This window comes from Cylas formicarius, unplaced genomic scaffold (assembly GCF_029955315.1).
Source record: "Cylas formicarius isolate icCylForm1 unplaced genomic scaffold, icCylForm1.1 PGA_scaffold_8__14_contigs__length_24414737, whole genome shotgun sequence".
In the NCBI taxonomy this organism is placed as follows: Eukaryota; Metazoa; Arthropoda; class Insecta; order Coleoptera; family Brentidae; genus Cylas; species Cylas formicarius.
Genome location: NW_026844361.1, coordinates 2,276,846 through 2,293,960, shown reverse-complemented (window position 1 = coordinate 2,293,960; position 17,115 = coordinate 2,276,846). Strand labels below are relative to the sequence as shown.

Below are 17,115 nucleotides of genomic sequence, written 5' to 3'. Positions count from 1 at the left end.
GATGCAAAACAGGTTGCGAAAGAAAAATGTTCATCACACTTAAACAAGAAGCTTAAAATGAAACCTGTCACAATAGCGCCTATTTCGTCGATAAGGGATAATAGTTTAGAATTGAAGAAAAGGAACATACATAGGGATTTTCTAACTCACAGTATAAACAATAGTGATTAGGGCCTGATAAGAAGGAAAATATATTGTCTTTATCAAAGCGAAGTTGTTCCTACCTTGGATAAACTGAAAAAGAAGCTAGCAGAAGATGAAACCAATATTAATATAAGCTGCGCCGTGTCACCTTCCATAGAATTGTCTGTAACACGGGACTTAAGTACCCTAAAATAGAAAAAAGGAAAGTACTAACCAAAACTAACTCAGATAGCACACAATATCCCCAGTATATCCGGCCAATGTCCCATTTAAGTCGCACGCCCTCTGGATGATATTCTTAGGATATACAGGTGTATTGTAAGATACATTGTAGGGATATCCCCTGAATGGAGAGCTTGCGGATTTAGTGTACCACAGATATCTTCTAAATAGATCGCCTGAGGATATCCCCTTGCGCCATAGTGGGAACATTAGAATAGAAACCTAAAAAGGTCAATGTTGAACCACTGAGAAGGAAAATACTTAGTTTTTTTTTTAAATTTGTGGTGTTTTGAGAGACATTTTATTGGAAACGTTTTTGTGCACATCTACATCGATGTCAGTGTCGGCAAGTCCTAAAAAAATGGAATAAAATCGCTAAAATCAACTTATTTTTATTATTTTTGGACACGAACGAGACAAGAAAAATTACAAGAACGTAAAAATAATATATTTGTTTATAAGATCCCATTTGACCAACCAATGACGCGACTATTCGCGGTCGTGCCGTGTCGGACTCGCTCGAGTTTCGTCGGCCTCTCGTCCGTCTCGTCGTCTGCCATCTCTTCAGCCTTGTTTTTTTTTGGTGGTATACCGTATACGGCAACTTGGCGTCTATTTTCAGTATTTTGTGTGCTGTGCTTACTGCTTTCAGTGCTTTCATTTCAGTTATTTTTTTGTGGTATTATTGTTACTGAGGAACTAATAATTCATGTAAGTACAGCTTTATGGCAATATATAACATAAGATTTGATAAATTCTAAGCCGAACGAACCATTATTGTGTAGTCTACAAACATCATGCCTTGTTTTTTATTATTTTGCTAGGTCAATGAGATAGCAAGATCAGGCGGCGGCAGTAGTTGTGAGTTTGTAAAACAAGCTCTGACCCTGCTGATTTCAAATTAACTTGGAATGAAATTTAATTGGTTGGGCGTGAAGAAAAATAATAAAATTAGCCAAATTAATACTTGGTGAGTAGGTATTTTGTTTTTTAAAAATGAATAGGACGTAAATGTAAAAGAAATAAAGTATAAGAAATATAATTTAATAAAATATATATTATCGTGATTGTTTAGTTGATAAGTTTTTTTAGTAGTGATTGCTGGACCAATTTAAGATAAAAATGATTTTCTTGTAACCTATATACGATGTAGATTACATTTTTTTTTTGATTCTAGACTACTTTTTGTATCTTATTGCTTAGTTTTTGAAAACACTTTCGCTGCATGTTTTTTGAGCAGTTAAATTTAGGCATACAAAACTAAACTATTTTTTTATTTAAATAAGCAATATTAGAGCAAATCCCCCGTACAAAATTGTATTTTTAGTTAAATAGTATAGTTAGTATATTTTTTTCTTAAAATGAATGCAAGAATCACTCCGCAAAAACAAAGTTTTAATTTTAGGAATCACCCTTCATAAAGTACAATTCACATTAAAATGGTTGTTGCGATAATTCATGAAAACGATTTTCCTATTTTTTGAAGGCTTGTTTTCATGGTGATAGTAGCTGTCATCACGAGCAAAAAAAATAGGAAAATTTTTAGGTTGACAAAAAATATTGCATGTAAATAGGCATTTACAGTCAAACTGAAAAGTCATATTTGTTCTAGTTGCGCGCGATAGTACCTACTCTCATACAAAACCTGTCTTTCTCAAAGAATGTGAGAATTTAATAGCTGCTGGGCTGAAGAAAGCTGCTTTCATCAAAGAATAAAACCTGTCATATATTAGTTATGCTTTTAGAGTTTAGTTCGAGACCTATCTATCTAAGTATCTTACTCTATATTAAAGATCTTTAGGTTAAGTTGTTCTATATTTTTGCTATATTATATACCTACAATTTTTCTATATCTGCAATAGAAAAACATCAGATGTGTATAAAATATGTTTTATTAATGCTATTAATAGGCAGTATGTCACTTTTACCATCAAAAGCAAAATTAACGATTAATAATTAATTGGAGTAAAAAAACTTGTGCATTTCAAATATGCTACTCCAGTAATGACTTCACCAACCATACCCAATAGGTTAATTACATCACACGCGAGTGTTAAATACTGGGATAGAATTTTTGTACTCGTACAACCAATTGGACTACTGGACATTACCTTTAAAGCATTTCTAATAGGCTGTTGTAAATACCCTATTAATGAAGTAAAGTCTACTGGTATATCTATATAATCCTCACAGTCGGATATACTAACGACGTCTCAACTAGTATAACTGGATATCCTTTGAATATCCTACGGACATACGTATCTGATATACTGTGAACGTTCCAATCAGTAACATCGTTTATCCTTGAGACCTCTTAAGGATATCCCTTGTTTTACAGACGTCCTTGTGCTATTTGGGAATGGAATCACTTGCACTTGCAGATTTCATTATATTCAAGAAATTAAAAGATATAGTTTAGACAACAGATCCAAAACTTACCTTGATTAAACATGGTTCGATACACACAGCACTGTATCCAAAGGATAGGATGCCAGACTAAAGCACCTTCAAATACACGCTGGTTCAAAAGTCGGATTTCTCCAAAACTGCTTGTTGTCTGCAAAGAATATTAAGGATTCCAGCTTGGATTATTATAAGGATACTTGTCCCCAACTGTTTGAAAAATTGTTTGAAAACAATCTTTTAAAAAATATTCCCAGTAACAGTGTTATAACGCAAGCTACCACAGCCGCCTGCTACGGAAAGCACCAGACTCATCAAGTTCAAAAAGTGAAATCCAGGAATATTGGTTAGAAAATAATATTTATTTTGAATTCAGTTATAAATAAGCGTAACTTTTGGAAGTCGCAAATTCATATGCAATTGAAAAACAGTATCTATGCAATATTTTGACTGAACAGGCTGGGCATACTGTTTTACGTCTGCTTCCATATCTTCACATGTTTAACCCCGCAGAGCATTTGTCGAACCAAGTAAAATCAAAGGTCGGAGCAGAAAATATTTCGCCTACTTTAAGTCCCAGTGTTATAAATTTAATAAAAAATGTTATTAATAACATACCAATGGAGGGCTGGAAACATTCAGTACTGCACATTATAATAATTGAGGGGTCTTACATAAATATTATTATAATAAGAACTATATTTAGACAATTATGTATATACATTCCTAGCTATGAATTTATTGTATATATTTAATGTCAATGTTTTTTCTTAATGTAATTTAATAAGATTATACTCACCTAAATAAACATTTTTTTTTTTAATATTACCAAAACTTTTGAGAGTCCATCCCCAATGTTCTGTCCTTTAATACCTACCAATATTGCCGTCAGTAACTTCCATAAGTGCGGGTAAAAGCCAGCACGATGAAGATTGAAACAGACTATAAGAGGAGTTAATGACATTGACATATGCGTACTTCAGTATTTGAAAGCCTAAGTCTTCTACCATTAATGTATATAGTTGATATAGTTTTCTACACAGAAAATTGCTGAGGTCAACAAAAGAATGGCTTTATGATGGCTACTTATCAGTGTGCAGACAATGAATATCTCTAACACAAGTTTCTAGTGAAAGGACCCACCCAAAACGAAGGTTCACTGAGAAGCGGTTCATTTTATAGGCTAGAGTAATATTTTACAGGTAACAGGTAAACGGTATGAAGTTGTAGAAATAAAGCATCAACACTTCATGAATTTCACAGTTCAAGTTTCAGAACTAAGTGCTTTTAAAGTTGAAAAAGAATATAAGCTAAGCATCTTTTATAAAAATTCATCCAGCAATGAAAACTTCTCCAAGATTGACATAAAACATAATAGGCATAAAGGCAAAGTTACCATCAAAAGTGCTTACAAGAAAAAGCCAGGTATTACTGATAAGAAACAAGGCCTCCTTGATCTTTTCAAGTCAAAAGGGATTCATTCCTATTATTACAGCTTTTATGAAAATTTATAAAACTAATTTTTTTATTGCTCAATTATTTTTTACAGTTCTTTATAAGAATATTCTGTTTTTTTTTTTAAATAAATACCTACTAAGTTCAGTTGATATTACTTTTTACAAAACTTCTGGATTCCTCCTACGTCGGTGTTTGCTGAGTCGAAATAGTTGACGTTTCGCCAATCATCCTGTTGGCTTCTTTAGAGCTTGACTGAAACTGGCAATTCATTACAATTTAAGAATTTAAATTTATTCTGTAGTGATCAGAAACTAGTACAATCACATTGAGTTTATATATTTAAGAAAACTTGAGGAATATCCCTTCCATTACTATATTGTTCGATATTACAACGCAACATAGTAGGCGCGTGACCCGGCTTCGCGAGTGCATCGTAGGCCGCCGGTCCCTGGAATGCTTTGATCTAATGCCGATCCAGACCGGTCGAAACAGTTCGAGGAGTCTTTGGCAAGAAGTCGCGGAAAAGAGCTAGAGTCAGCCTTCTGCCACCGGGTTGTGTAATTTCATTTAAAAATGTTACTCCTTTTTTATCGTTAAGAAAAATGTAATTTACTTTAATCAATTAAAAAGTCGATTATCAAGAAATTTGGCGAGTGATTTATCGAGTGCAACAACGAGCACACGGGTCACTCATCGGAATCCCAAACATATATTTAGTTAATTTTTTCAAAGAAACTTCCACAGGCTACTGTAATACTTTTTAAAAAACTTCTGGATTCCTCCTGCGTCGGTGCGGTGGTTCAGTTTCAGTTTCAGTCAAGCTCTGAAGAAACCAACAGGATGATTGGCGCGAAACGTCAGCAATTTCGACTCAGCACAAACCGACGCAGGAGAAAACCTGAAGTTTTGTAAAAAGCATATATTTAGTTGTTCATTTTAACCTCTGTTTCAACAGCAAAAATATAAATAACGTTTTTGTGTTTTCTTTTAATGCCTGTTTTTGAATTTTTTTTCTTTTAGAGAAAAACAGCGCAATAAAAAAATTTTAGTTTTTTCTTTGATTTAGTGTGACTTCTCCAATTCCTTTTACTAATGGAATACATTTTACTAGACTTAATAATAATAAGACGAGCTTTATCGGATATCGAGAAACAATCTTTAACAAATGGACTAGACTACACCGTGATCATGACACCACAGGCTTTATACGATAACGTGAGATCCATTATTAGAAAAAACATTGTTACAGAGGTGGAGCTCCAACAGCTGAGATACCAACAACATCAAACAGAAGATCACACCACGTCACCAACGCAGACTGAGCCAGTGTCCCACCAACCTCCCCCAGAACCACTAATTAGGAATATTAACGACACTGAGCGGAGTCACATAGAAGCAAGAAAGGTAAAAGAAAAATTCAAGCTCTGTCTCATGTTTTATGATGGTCTTCCTAATAATGAGAGACACCCTATACCCATTGTACCAAAAAAAAACTCAGATCATCTGAAACAATAATGCAAGCGAACTCGCTGATAAAAGAAAAACTTAATCGGATTAGTACACTGGAAACACTCGTTCACTGGGTATACTGTATGGCTCGGAGTGTAACACAAATTCTGAAGCTGAAACTGCCGAAAAGCAAGCAACCACCGTGGGAAAAGAGGCTGAATAAGAAGATCGAAACACTTAGAAGACATATCGGCGCCCTCCAAGCCTTTCTAATCACCAAAATGCCATCAACTGGACGTAGCCGAAAAATGGAAGCCCTTACTGCAAAACGAAAAACTCCCGCTGGTGAATCGCGACACACTGCGCTGTGAAAATTACTTGACAACTTTAAACAAATAGTTAGAGCAACTGCGCTAAAGAAACCAAGAACTCAGAAAACCAACAGCTGTTTTGTAGGAAATTAAGAAAAGGAAATAGGAAAAGTGTGCAATCAGGGTCAACCAGGGAGGACATGATGCAGTTCTGAGCTAATCTTTGGGAGGATCCTGTAGCACACAACCTTAACAATCCTTGGATAGCGCAGTTGACAAATTCGCAAGGTGATGTGGCATAAATGACAGATTTCCAAATATCGGAGGAGGATGTGAGCAATCTGGCGGCGAGCCTTAGCGATTGGAAAGCTGCAGGAAAAGACAGATTACATGCCTTCTGGTGGAACATACCTCACTCTTACTCACACAAAAGTAGCAGAGTGCTTTAACCCGTTATTGCAAAATGCTCAGAGCGCACCGGAATTCTTGACGGAGGGAGTCACTTACATGTTACCTAAAAATGATGGAAACCTACAAGCCAAGGATTAGAGGTCAATAACCTGCCCTTTAGTCGTCTATTTAGTTTTAACAGGTATAATGTCAAAAAAGATCAATCATCACCTGACATCGAATAAAGTAATGGCACCGGAACGACTGGACTGCAGGGAGAAGCGGCGCCATTTATCGATGGCGTGGATCGATTACAAAAAGGCGTTCGATTCCGTACCGCACACATGGCTGTTGGAGAAGTCATGGAAATGTACAAAATAAATCCAAAAACGCGCGAACTGCTGACCAGTCGAATGGCAAATTGGAGGACAACGATGAAAGTGCGAGGACAACAAACATACACCACCAAGCAGATATATATAAAACTACGCATCTTTCAGGGAGAAACCACTGAGTAAGATGCTCAATTCAGGGCGCAATGGTTACTGTCTCCAGCGAAAGTCACCTACATCAATAACAAACCAGTTCTACGTAGATGATTTAAAACTATATGCATGTGGCGAGAGTCGGCTTACCTCCCAAGTTGAAATGGTCTCGCAATTCTCTAAGGATATTGGAATAGATTTCGGACTGGATAAATCCGCATGCATGCTCTTGCGACGAGGAAAGCCAGAAAACGATAGTCCGATAATCCTAATCGACGATACTGAAATTCAGAATCGACAGCCAGGAGAATATTATTAGTATCTAGGAAGAATCCAACATTATGATATCGATATGATCAGCACTCGCAAAGTAAAGTAATGAACACAAAATTGAAATCTAAAAAAACAAAATTCAAGCACTTAACTTCTGGGCTTTTCCATTTATTATATACATTTTCGGAGTTATAAACTTCACTACAACACATACACCAAAAAATAAGAACAATACTTACCAGGTTCAGGATTCCGTTGCAACCCTCTACTTACTCCGAAAATCTACAGGAAGGGCTCTTCTAAATCTAGAAAACATGGCCGTCGCTAAGGAGCAAAAGCTGAGAGAATATCTAGGGCCACACTAGGAAGCCCGCACCCCATGAAGCATCCACTTCTTACCTTCGAGTTGGTTGCCTGTTTCCAGAAACCGAAGGCTATCTCCACGCCATTCAGTACCAAGTTGTCCTCACCAGATCTTATATTAAACACTTCCAAAAGGGAAATGTAGCCAATGAGAACTGCCGTCGATCTGAAGGAGACGTAAAATCCGGATGCAGAACCCTCACGCCGCGGGAATATCTAGACAGACATTAGATGACTGCAAAGGTCATCCACCAGGAAGTGAGCAGAAATTTCAAAACTGGAAGCATGGAACAGCCTCTGCAACCGTGTATTGGGACACACCAGTACAAACGGCAAATACTCTAGACAACAACAAACCGGACATTATTATTATCAACAAAGCATAGCTGGGGGATACACATTGATACAGTCGTGCCTCTGGATGACAATGTACAGAAAATCTACAGCGAAAGGATAGCAAAATACGAAAAGCTTTTCTACGAACTAAAAGAACTACTAGAAATGGTCCATACGCTGCCTTTCATTATCTCAACATTACGAAACATCTCAAACTGTTGAAGTTAGACTACACTTACCAGATCGAAACCCAAAAGGCCTCAATTCTAGGCACCTGTCGAATTTTCCGAAAAGTATTGTCCCTGGAAAAAAGTACATTTTTAAACGGCAAATTAATTGGAAACGCTACAGCAGTACAATATATTTCTTGGAATTTCTGCAGATATTGGTTCACCAAATGAAAATGAAAGACAAATTATCATTAATCTTCACAGATAAAGTTATTCCTATCAAAATATTGCAGAAATGATTAATAGTTCGAAACGAAACGTTAATTAGAACTGTTCCTAAGAAGCTACAAGAGAGCTTTGTGGTGGAAATATTCGCAGCCGTTTGAACGAGGCGCACCTCTTTGGCAGGATTCCAAGAACGCGAATTGAAGAAGCCGTTTGAAATTTTCTGGGCACTATCTTACTTGGAGCGTCCAACAATGGAAGCAAATATTATGGGCAGATGAATCTAAGGAAAATAAATTTTGGTTCTGATGGGAATGTTTTATTTGGCGTCAACCAAATAAATAATATATGAAATTTGGAGGAGGTTGTATCATGATATGACGATGCCTCGAGGAATAGTTTTTATCCACTCTTATTTCATTACTGGTACTAAGAATCAGTATCCATACATTAGCAGATGAAACTTTATCAGTACCATCAGCAAAATCACATAGATGTTTTACAGTGACCATCTTGTAGTCCAGACCTTGATCCAAGAAAATTTGTGGATGGTCGTTAAAAGACAGTTAGGATCAAAAACTTTCCAAATATTCGAGGGTATGAACGAAGCTTGGACCAACATTCCGCTAATGATTTGCAGAGGACTAATACAATCCATGCCTAGGAGGTATTTGAAAATAATTGAAGGCCATGGATATCCAACTAAATATTGTATTTTAAATTGAGACAGAACCTTCTGTGTTGTCAGAAAATGCTGCCTAAAAATATAAAATTTTTTTTTTTAAACTAATGAGTATGCTTAATGTGAAAATATATATTTATTATTTTCTTCTAAAATAGTAAATGATGAGGCCCCCTATTATTTTTTGTACAATTGTATATAATACGGTAAAATTTGGCAAGCAGGTATATAATTAAAATGTCTAATTTTTGATATAAAAAATAACATATCACAATGCTATAATGACAGCAGGGCACTACATTAAGTATTATTATTTTTCAATAGTAAAAAAAGGCATGTGATACCTCTTTTTAAATGTCATTTCACATTCTGTTCGCATACCAATTTACTTGGTAATCATATTGTTGATCCAATATTTATCGATTATAACCTTACTAGTGAACATTATCTCGATATGCTACGAAATTAAATTAATCCACAAATTAAAACAATTGTAGCAAATTACCGAAATGAATTTCAAAAAGAGACAAAATTTTTCAGCTGTGTCACCGCATTATTTGACTTAACAGGAGGATTAGAGGACGAGGCCCCATTGAATGATCACCTCAGTCAACTCAGACTTAACACCCCTAGGGATATCTAAAAAGTAATATTTACGTTACACTTACATTTATGTTAGGAACGAGTTTAATAAAATACTTGATAAACTGATGACACCATTAATTTTTTTTTATTTTAAGCTACGGTTAAGTAAAAAACTTGCAAAAATTGATGAATCAAATGTTTTCAAAATTGACATGCCAATAGAGCATGAAGAGACCTTTATTACGATTAAAAAAAAATAGACATTTTACAAGGGCACAACAAATAAAAGGGGTGTCATTTACGAGGTCACTGTATATTCGGAACAAATAGAGGCATCGTTTTTAATTAGTTTTCCGTCACTATATACCGGATGTCGCAGTAAGGGCAACAAGGTATGGCATTGGGCAAACGAATGTTTCCAAAAATTTTGAAAAAAAAATTAAGTAAATCGTCCCAGGGAAAATATTGGAAATTATTTTTGAGAGTGTAATTGCCATTTTGGATTTTAAAATCCGTTTTATGCAAAATTATATTATATGAATGATAATTACAAACATTTGATAAAGACACGGTGTTGTTGATAAATGGATTTTCATCAAGTAAAAGCCTCCTCAGTTCAAGACATCAGTACACTGAATTCTAAAAGACCACTATCGACACCCTTACCATCATGCCCTTAGACTAATGAATTGGCTAAATTCTATGGTAGATGAGAATCCCAATTTTTTATCTTCAATATTGTGGAACGCTGAAGATGCTTTTTTGAGCAATTGTATAATATTGGTCACCAGTGAAGCTTCATTGGATCCGTCAAGTTAATCATCAAAATCGGTGGAGTCCAGTGTGGTAGTTGGGGTGATCAAATTATAGGAAGATTTTTCTTTAATCGTAAAATGAATGGCCAAATTTATTTGAAATTTTTAGATTTTAGATTTTTTAAAACGTTCCTTAATAAACGAGGCTGGAACACCATTGATGTCCAGCACACTTTTCTCACGAAGTTGGAAATTTTTAGGCCACATTTATTCAAACCGTTAAATAAGAAGGGGTGGTCTGTCTCCGTGACCTGCCAGATTTCCAGACCTTACTGTCCTGAACTTTTACCTTTGAGGAAGCATAGAAGATTTTCCTTATCAAACTCGCCCTACTACGCCTCAACATATGGTTTATCATATCCAAATTTATGTAGCTAATACTTCAGGAGCTGAAATTAGTACGGGCTTAATAAATACACAACGCAGGATAAATTCCTCCATAGGAAATGACCAGTGGAACTTTGAACATTTGACCTTTGATTTTCCTTTCAATTAATATTGTTGTGTTTTATCGTTATTAGTGTTCATAATTTTCGGATAGAGTAATTAATTTTTAATACTCCCTTTTGTAAAATAACTAATTATACACCGATCTAGTGTGCGAAAAGCGTCACATTACCACGTGAGTTCTTTTTTCCACGGATCCAAGCCCTTTCGGACATTTTTGGGATTTTGCCGCACGGGTTTGGGAGCAATCGGATGTTTTCGGAGATTTTACCGCACAGTTTGAATTTTGACGTTAGTCAATTCTGATGGTCATGTCAGTGAATGTATTCGTGTTGTTTTGTGAAAAATGTACCCAAAAACTAATGGTCGTAGAAAAAGTATAGTATGCGACACGTTTGGTAAACTTTTTAAGTTAAACACTCGCTCGCTCCGCTCGTACCAAATACGCTCGTCACTCTAATGCCGTTTACCGCACTTGTTGCATGATATACTATAAAAACGTTGCCTTAGAATGGGAGAAAGATATTGAGATGAGGGTTTTCACTGGCTTTTGTTTGATTATCTAATGTATCTAATTATCTATCGTTACATTTATTTTCTTTCCAGAAAATATTCCTTTTGTCATCATCAGAAAAAGCCCTCTGGTTGCAGGGTATTTGATTGTAATCATCTCATTCATAGCACTTTCTGGATAGCCTAGCAAAAGCTCATTTTAACCACTCCAAGTTTAATAAAATCCATTTATTTCCGGAAATTTTGGAGATAGAGTAAATAGCATCCAACAAAAAAGATTTGAATTTGTCTCAGTTTTAAAATAATATTCACTCTAAGTATCGTTAATATAAGAAATTTTTGCAGAAAAATAATTTCCAGCATTTTGTTTGGAGCGATTTACTTAATTATTATTTTTTCTCCCACACCGTTTCGCGAAATCGATATAAAAATGCCTCTGAAGATAAAGACATTTGGAGTAAACTAGTAAAATTTTCAAATTTATAAATAGGCAGGTAATATAATATAATATAATATAATAGGTAATAGGCAGTGTGTCACAGTGCAAAAATAATGTTATATTTATTTATATCAATAACAAGTAAAATCAAAATAGAGAAATGGACAAACACCTCATTTAGTGAATAAATTTAAAAGATATTACTTCAAGCCAAAAGCCATTTTGTAATAACAAAAAATAACAACAGTCAAATTGTTATATTAAACTTAAACGTAAAAGTGAAATTAATAAGAAAATCGGATGTACGATCGTGAACAAATATGTAATTATTAATTATTGCGTCAGTCAACATTTAAATTGACTTGCAGTGTTCCCAATTGTAAAACCAGTATTTATAAGGAAAATTAAATTTCAACTAATCTCGTTCAATAAGTCCTTAAAAAATGCAAGAGATAGCGATAGTAGTATCGAAAATAAACTTTTGCATTGTGTAACTAGTCAGCTGTTATTGGTGTCGATTCAGCCCAAAAGATACTTGTGTGTTATGCAGAAAAATAAAATCATTAAAAAATAGAATGACATGCTTAGGAGCTGTCCTTGGACTGTTTTTTATTATTTATATTAATGGCATTTATAAGCTGTTCGGTGGGACAAGCGCTGCTGACTGCATTGGCAGATGACGCAGGTTTTTACTATGGGTCGGATACTCGCCAATATTTAAAAGAGAAAATACAAGGTAATTTTATAGAACACATAAATTGGTTCAACAAAACTAACCAAAACTATTTTTATACCTTTTAGTTGCCATAATAATACCTTTAAATTTCAAATTAATTCATGAAGCTTTCACAGCAAATCTTGTAATAAATTTAGATATCCTCGTTGTTAGCCGTTTGAGACCACCACCATATTTTTAAAAAATAGGAGTGCAAATCTTTTCAAATAAAATTCCTACTAGCACTTAGTTCAATGATAAATCTTTTTTCTTTTATTACTCGTTTTTCACAGTTAGACCAGCTTTGTACTGATATTTTAGCTACCTCTTGCCGAATTACTTCTTAATTAAGATTTAATGTCCGTTTTGTTGTGCTATCGAATCGATTTTGTAGACTTTATTAAAATGTTTTATTTTTAATAATTCCAGAAGTTCCTTTTTCCTGTAGCTCTCTTCAAAATGTAAATTATTTTCGTACATAAATTCTCTTCTTTATTTGGAATGTTTCTAATTTGGACTGAATGATACGAGGCACTATCCAACACAATAACAGTATCTTGAATCTTTGACGTTTTGGAGCCGGAATGAAAAAATATTGTTCCGTCTAAATACACTATTGCGAAATTCATTGAGATTCCATTAGCTTGACGTTTATTAATTGTTTGGAACTGAAAATCCATTTCACTTTTCTATAAATATTCGTTACGGTCCATCTAAGGCAAGACCTACTTAGTGCAGAATTGACATCTGTTGGGATGGATTTTAGCACGGTCTTGCGAAGGTCTGCGGTTAAGGTACTGTAAAATACTTAAAACATCAAAGCAATAAAAGCACTATATTTTTGGTCGCATTATACCACCACTTATTAATGTAGGCGAAGGATCATTTTCTGGTAGTAGTTAGTTTTATCGTAAACACAAACTAAATATGGTTTACTTATATATTTAGTCTTAGGAAATTATATGCTATACGGTATGATACATATTTTTTTAATTTTCCGATTTTTTTGGTATAGTTTTAATTTTATTACATGGATAATAGTAAGGTATTACTATATCAGTATTACGTACGGATACAGGAAACCATCTCTGAGCATGGGCGTACTACGTAAATTAACAAATGCCAAGTACAACTGATTCTGTCTCTCTTACTCCCAAGTAATATAATCGTGACAGTTAGTGACGGCATTTTTAGGCGGAACAACATCTGTTGAAGTATAAATGGAAGCAAGATGAACAATGACTATGGCATCACAAATCGTACTGACTATAGCTATTTCGTTATTATGGAGAAGAGATTTACGAGCTTCTCGCTTCTCGGTCGTCGTGACGTCTAAAGACGGACCGAACATAATAGTAAATCATCGTTCCTTATAATTTCAGCTATTTGGTTCTCGAGCACGTATCCGGGGGCGAGTTGTTCGACTATCTGGTCAAGAAGGGTCGGCTCACCCCCAAGGAAGCCCGCCGATTTTTCCGACAGATCATATCCGCGTTGGACTTCTGTCACAGCCATTCCATATGGTGAGCGAGGGGGGTTTCGGGAGAGTTCTTGAATTATTGCTGCGTGTGGGGTCCATTTTTCCGAACTGGGGTCGGTGGAGCTCGAAGCTCACACGTTATTTTTACTGTAGTTTATTTTTGACTAGAACCAATACAGTGAGCGGCTATATACAGAACTGAACTCCATTTTAAAAACTTCATATGAATAAAATTATGTCTCTAATTTTCAGATACAGAGTGGTAACGTTTTAAAAAATATTTTTTTATCTGTAATATCACATTTAAGCAAATTTGGCACACGTGTACTATATACCAAGAGGTGTAGTGTACTACATGTTTTAAAAAATAAACCAGTGACGGGCGCACCGAATTGTCTAAAGAAATTAAATTTCTAGATTTTTTAATCTGATGTATGGTTTTCGATTAGAAAAATAAAAACTTCTTCTCTGCATGGCCATAACAATATCGTTAACAGGGCAGCAAATCATAAACGAATGCAAATATCATTATTTTTTTTAAGGAAATTATCTATCTAAAACAAAATACCTACTTCCTAGTTACTAACTAAACCAGAAACAAAAAATAAAAGACAATTCTTTTTACTTTTACAGTTTGACAGTTTACATAACAAGATAAATAATAAATAGTTATTAAAAAAAAAACACTGCCCACTATTAATAATTTTTAACAAAATTATGTGTTAAAAAATTAATAACAACCTTTTTGGAAAAAGGTAGAACATAGAAACTAGATAAGCTGTTGAAAGTGTCATCCACGCTTCAGATCTTTTCCTCATATTGCCACGTACTGTTAAACTGGCAGTGTTAACTGGGGTGCGATAAACCAGACTTTGAAGATGCCCCCATAAGAAAAAGTCCAAGCTGTAAATCTGGGGACCTAGGGGGCCATGGTTGAGGTCCGCCGCTACCTACCCATCGGTTATTAAATGTGTGATTTAAATAGTCTCTTAATGCAACACAACATGTTGTTCTGTTCCTAATGAAATATGCTACTTCTTCTAGTAATATTGCCAAATTCTGTTTTAAAAACCGGCGATAATTATGGCCATTTAGCCTTTCTGGCAGGAAAAGGGTTCAATTAAGTAATTTCCAACAATTCCAGACCCTACATTTATCGAAAAGTCTTCTTGCTGTTTAAATTCTACAAATGCATGGGTGTTTTTATCGGGCCAAGCATGGTTATTGTGGAAATTTTTTATTGCAATTCTGGAAAAATTAGCTTCATTTGCAAAATAGTATTTCTTGGTCAAACAAGGGATAATGCGCACAATTTTGCCCAAAAACCATTGACAAAAATTAGCACGCAAGGGAAAATCTCAGGAATTAACGCTTGGACTCGTTGAATATGAAAATGGTGCAAAATTCTCCAAGCCAAGACGTGAGAGATATTCAGATTATTTCGAATTTTTCTAGTACTAAGTTCAGGATTTTCATCAATGGAATTTAAAACTGCTTCTTTAATTTTTAGAGTTCTTACAGTACAATTGGCCCCTTTTAAATGATTATTTGCCTGTTTCAGTCAATCTTCTCTGTACAATTGAAAATGTTCTATGTATTATCTATTAGGAAAGCGCTCTTAATATAATTGCCTAGCTTCCGGCGCACTCCCATCAGCCAAACCATACATAAAATGCATATTTGCCAACTCCTCATTAGTAAACTGGACCATCCTTTTTTAAAATAACAATGTTCGGATATTTTTAAACACCAAATTAATAACACGCGAAGAACTGAATTTAAAAATTGACGTGAAAATTGACAAAATTAGAAAAATTTCAAAAATACACCTATGAGTTTATGTGCTTCGTATTCGTACATCGATTTTTTGAAGTATTTTAATAAAATATAGAGACAATTACTTAAGTAAGAAATAATAATAATAATAATAATTCTCTGTATGCTGTCTGTCATATTAACGATATTGTTATGACCATGCAGGAAGGAGGTTTTGTATTTTTTTAATGAAAAATATTCGGAGATTAAGAATAATGATGTTTTTAAAAAAATTGTTTTAGGTTAAATAATGCTAATGTTAATAAATTTCATCAAAATATATAAAGTAGTATTACAGATATTAGAAAAATATATTTTATTTTTGAGAACTTTATCACCCTGTATCTCAAGACGTATGGACATATGTTCATATCAAGTTTTCTTTTTAAAAGGGACCCCTTATTATCTATATTCAATTAGACAACACCCTGGATATGGAAAAATTTAATTTAAAAATCAGGTATTGGATTTTGAGAAAAATGCTTGTACACCATAATTTTGTCTTGCCCATTGTTAGCAGTAAACGGAAAATATGCAGGATTGATCAAAAAGTAGCTGATGATACCAAGTACCTTTTTTACGATTTTTTTAAAATCAATTTTCTAATTATTATTCTTTTTGATAATTTGCTGAACCGTTTAAAAACCTTTTGCCAAGCAAAATGGGATGGAGCAACATCCTGTTGAAACCAAATCTATCTATCTGGCATATCAGGCTTTTTTGGATTTGGGAAAGAAAATGCGATGGTAGGAAGTTGAAGAAATTTTAATTATCGGGTTCTAGTAAGACTTTGATCGAAGAAATAAGGCTCAATAATTTTGTTATTGGAAGTCCCTGCTAACATTTATTTTTGGATGTGGATGTTGCGTATGATTTTCTTTCATCCGTCGGGGATTATTTGTGCTCCGATACCCACAATTTTGCTTATTTACCGCACCATTTAAAAAAAAAAAGTGCCTTCATTGTTAAACAGTATGTGATGATGGAAAAATGGATTTATGTTGAACATAGTTACACGAAAGTATAGTCTGCGGTCGGGATTATCTTCGTTCAGCTCCTGTAGTAATGTAATCTTGTACAGATGATACCTTTTTCTTTTAATTCAAACAAAGTTGTTCGTTGGCTAACATTATTATTTGAGTATGGCGATTGTCCTCAACGTTTATATGTTTAATCTTGTGTTCTCATTGGTTTTTGGACGGTATTTTATTGACTACCACTCCACGTTCAAGACCACGAACAATTCGTGAAAAAATATATTTTGTGGGTATCCGTCTTGCAGGATACAACAATCAATATTTTCTATGCTCGACTCTTATTACTTCTTATGTAATATTCTTGAAGATTTCAACGCTCGTGAACACTAAAAAGCCATTTTTTCTTTAAATAAATGTG

General features: G+C 34.5%; 1 protein-coding gene across 3 annotated transcripts in view; it reads left to right on the top strand.

The window, feature by feature from the left end:
* Positions 1-17,115, top strand: part of LOC132706183 (serine/threonine-protein kinase BRSK2) — an 82,223-nt gene that overhangs the window by 33,469 nt on the left and 31,639 nt on the right. For 2 of the 3 annotated variants that reach the window (XM_060677358.1, XM_060677357.1), the window contains exon 4: positions 13,808-13,948. In XM_060677358.1, coding sequence (XP_060533341.1) covers positions 13,808-13,948 — 141 coding nt within the window. Of the gene's footprint in view, positions 1-5,506; positions 5,632-13,807; positions 13,949-17,115 lie in introns of those variants that run through there. The other variant, XM_060677359.1, reaches the window with a different exon arrangement.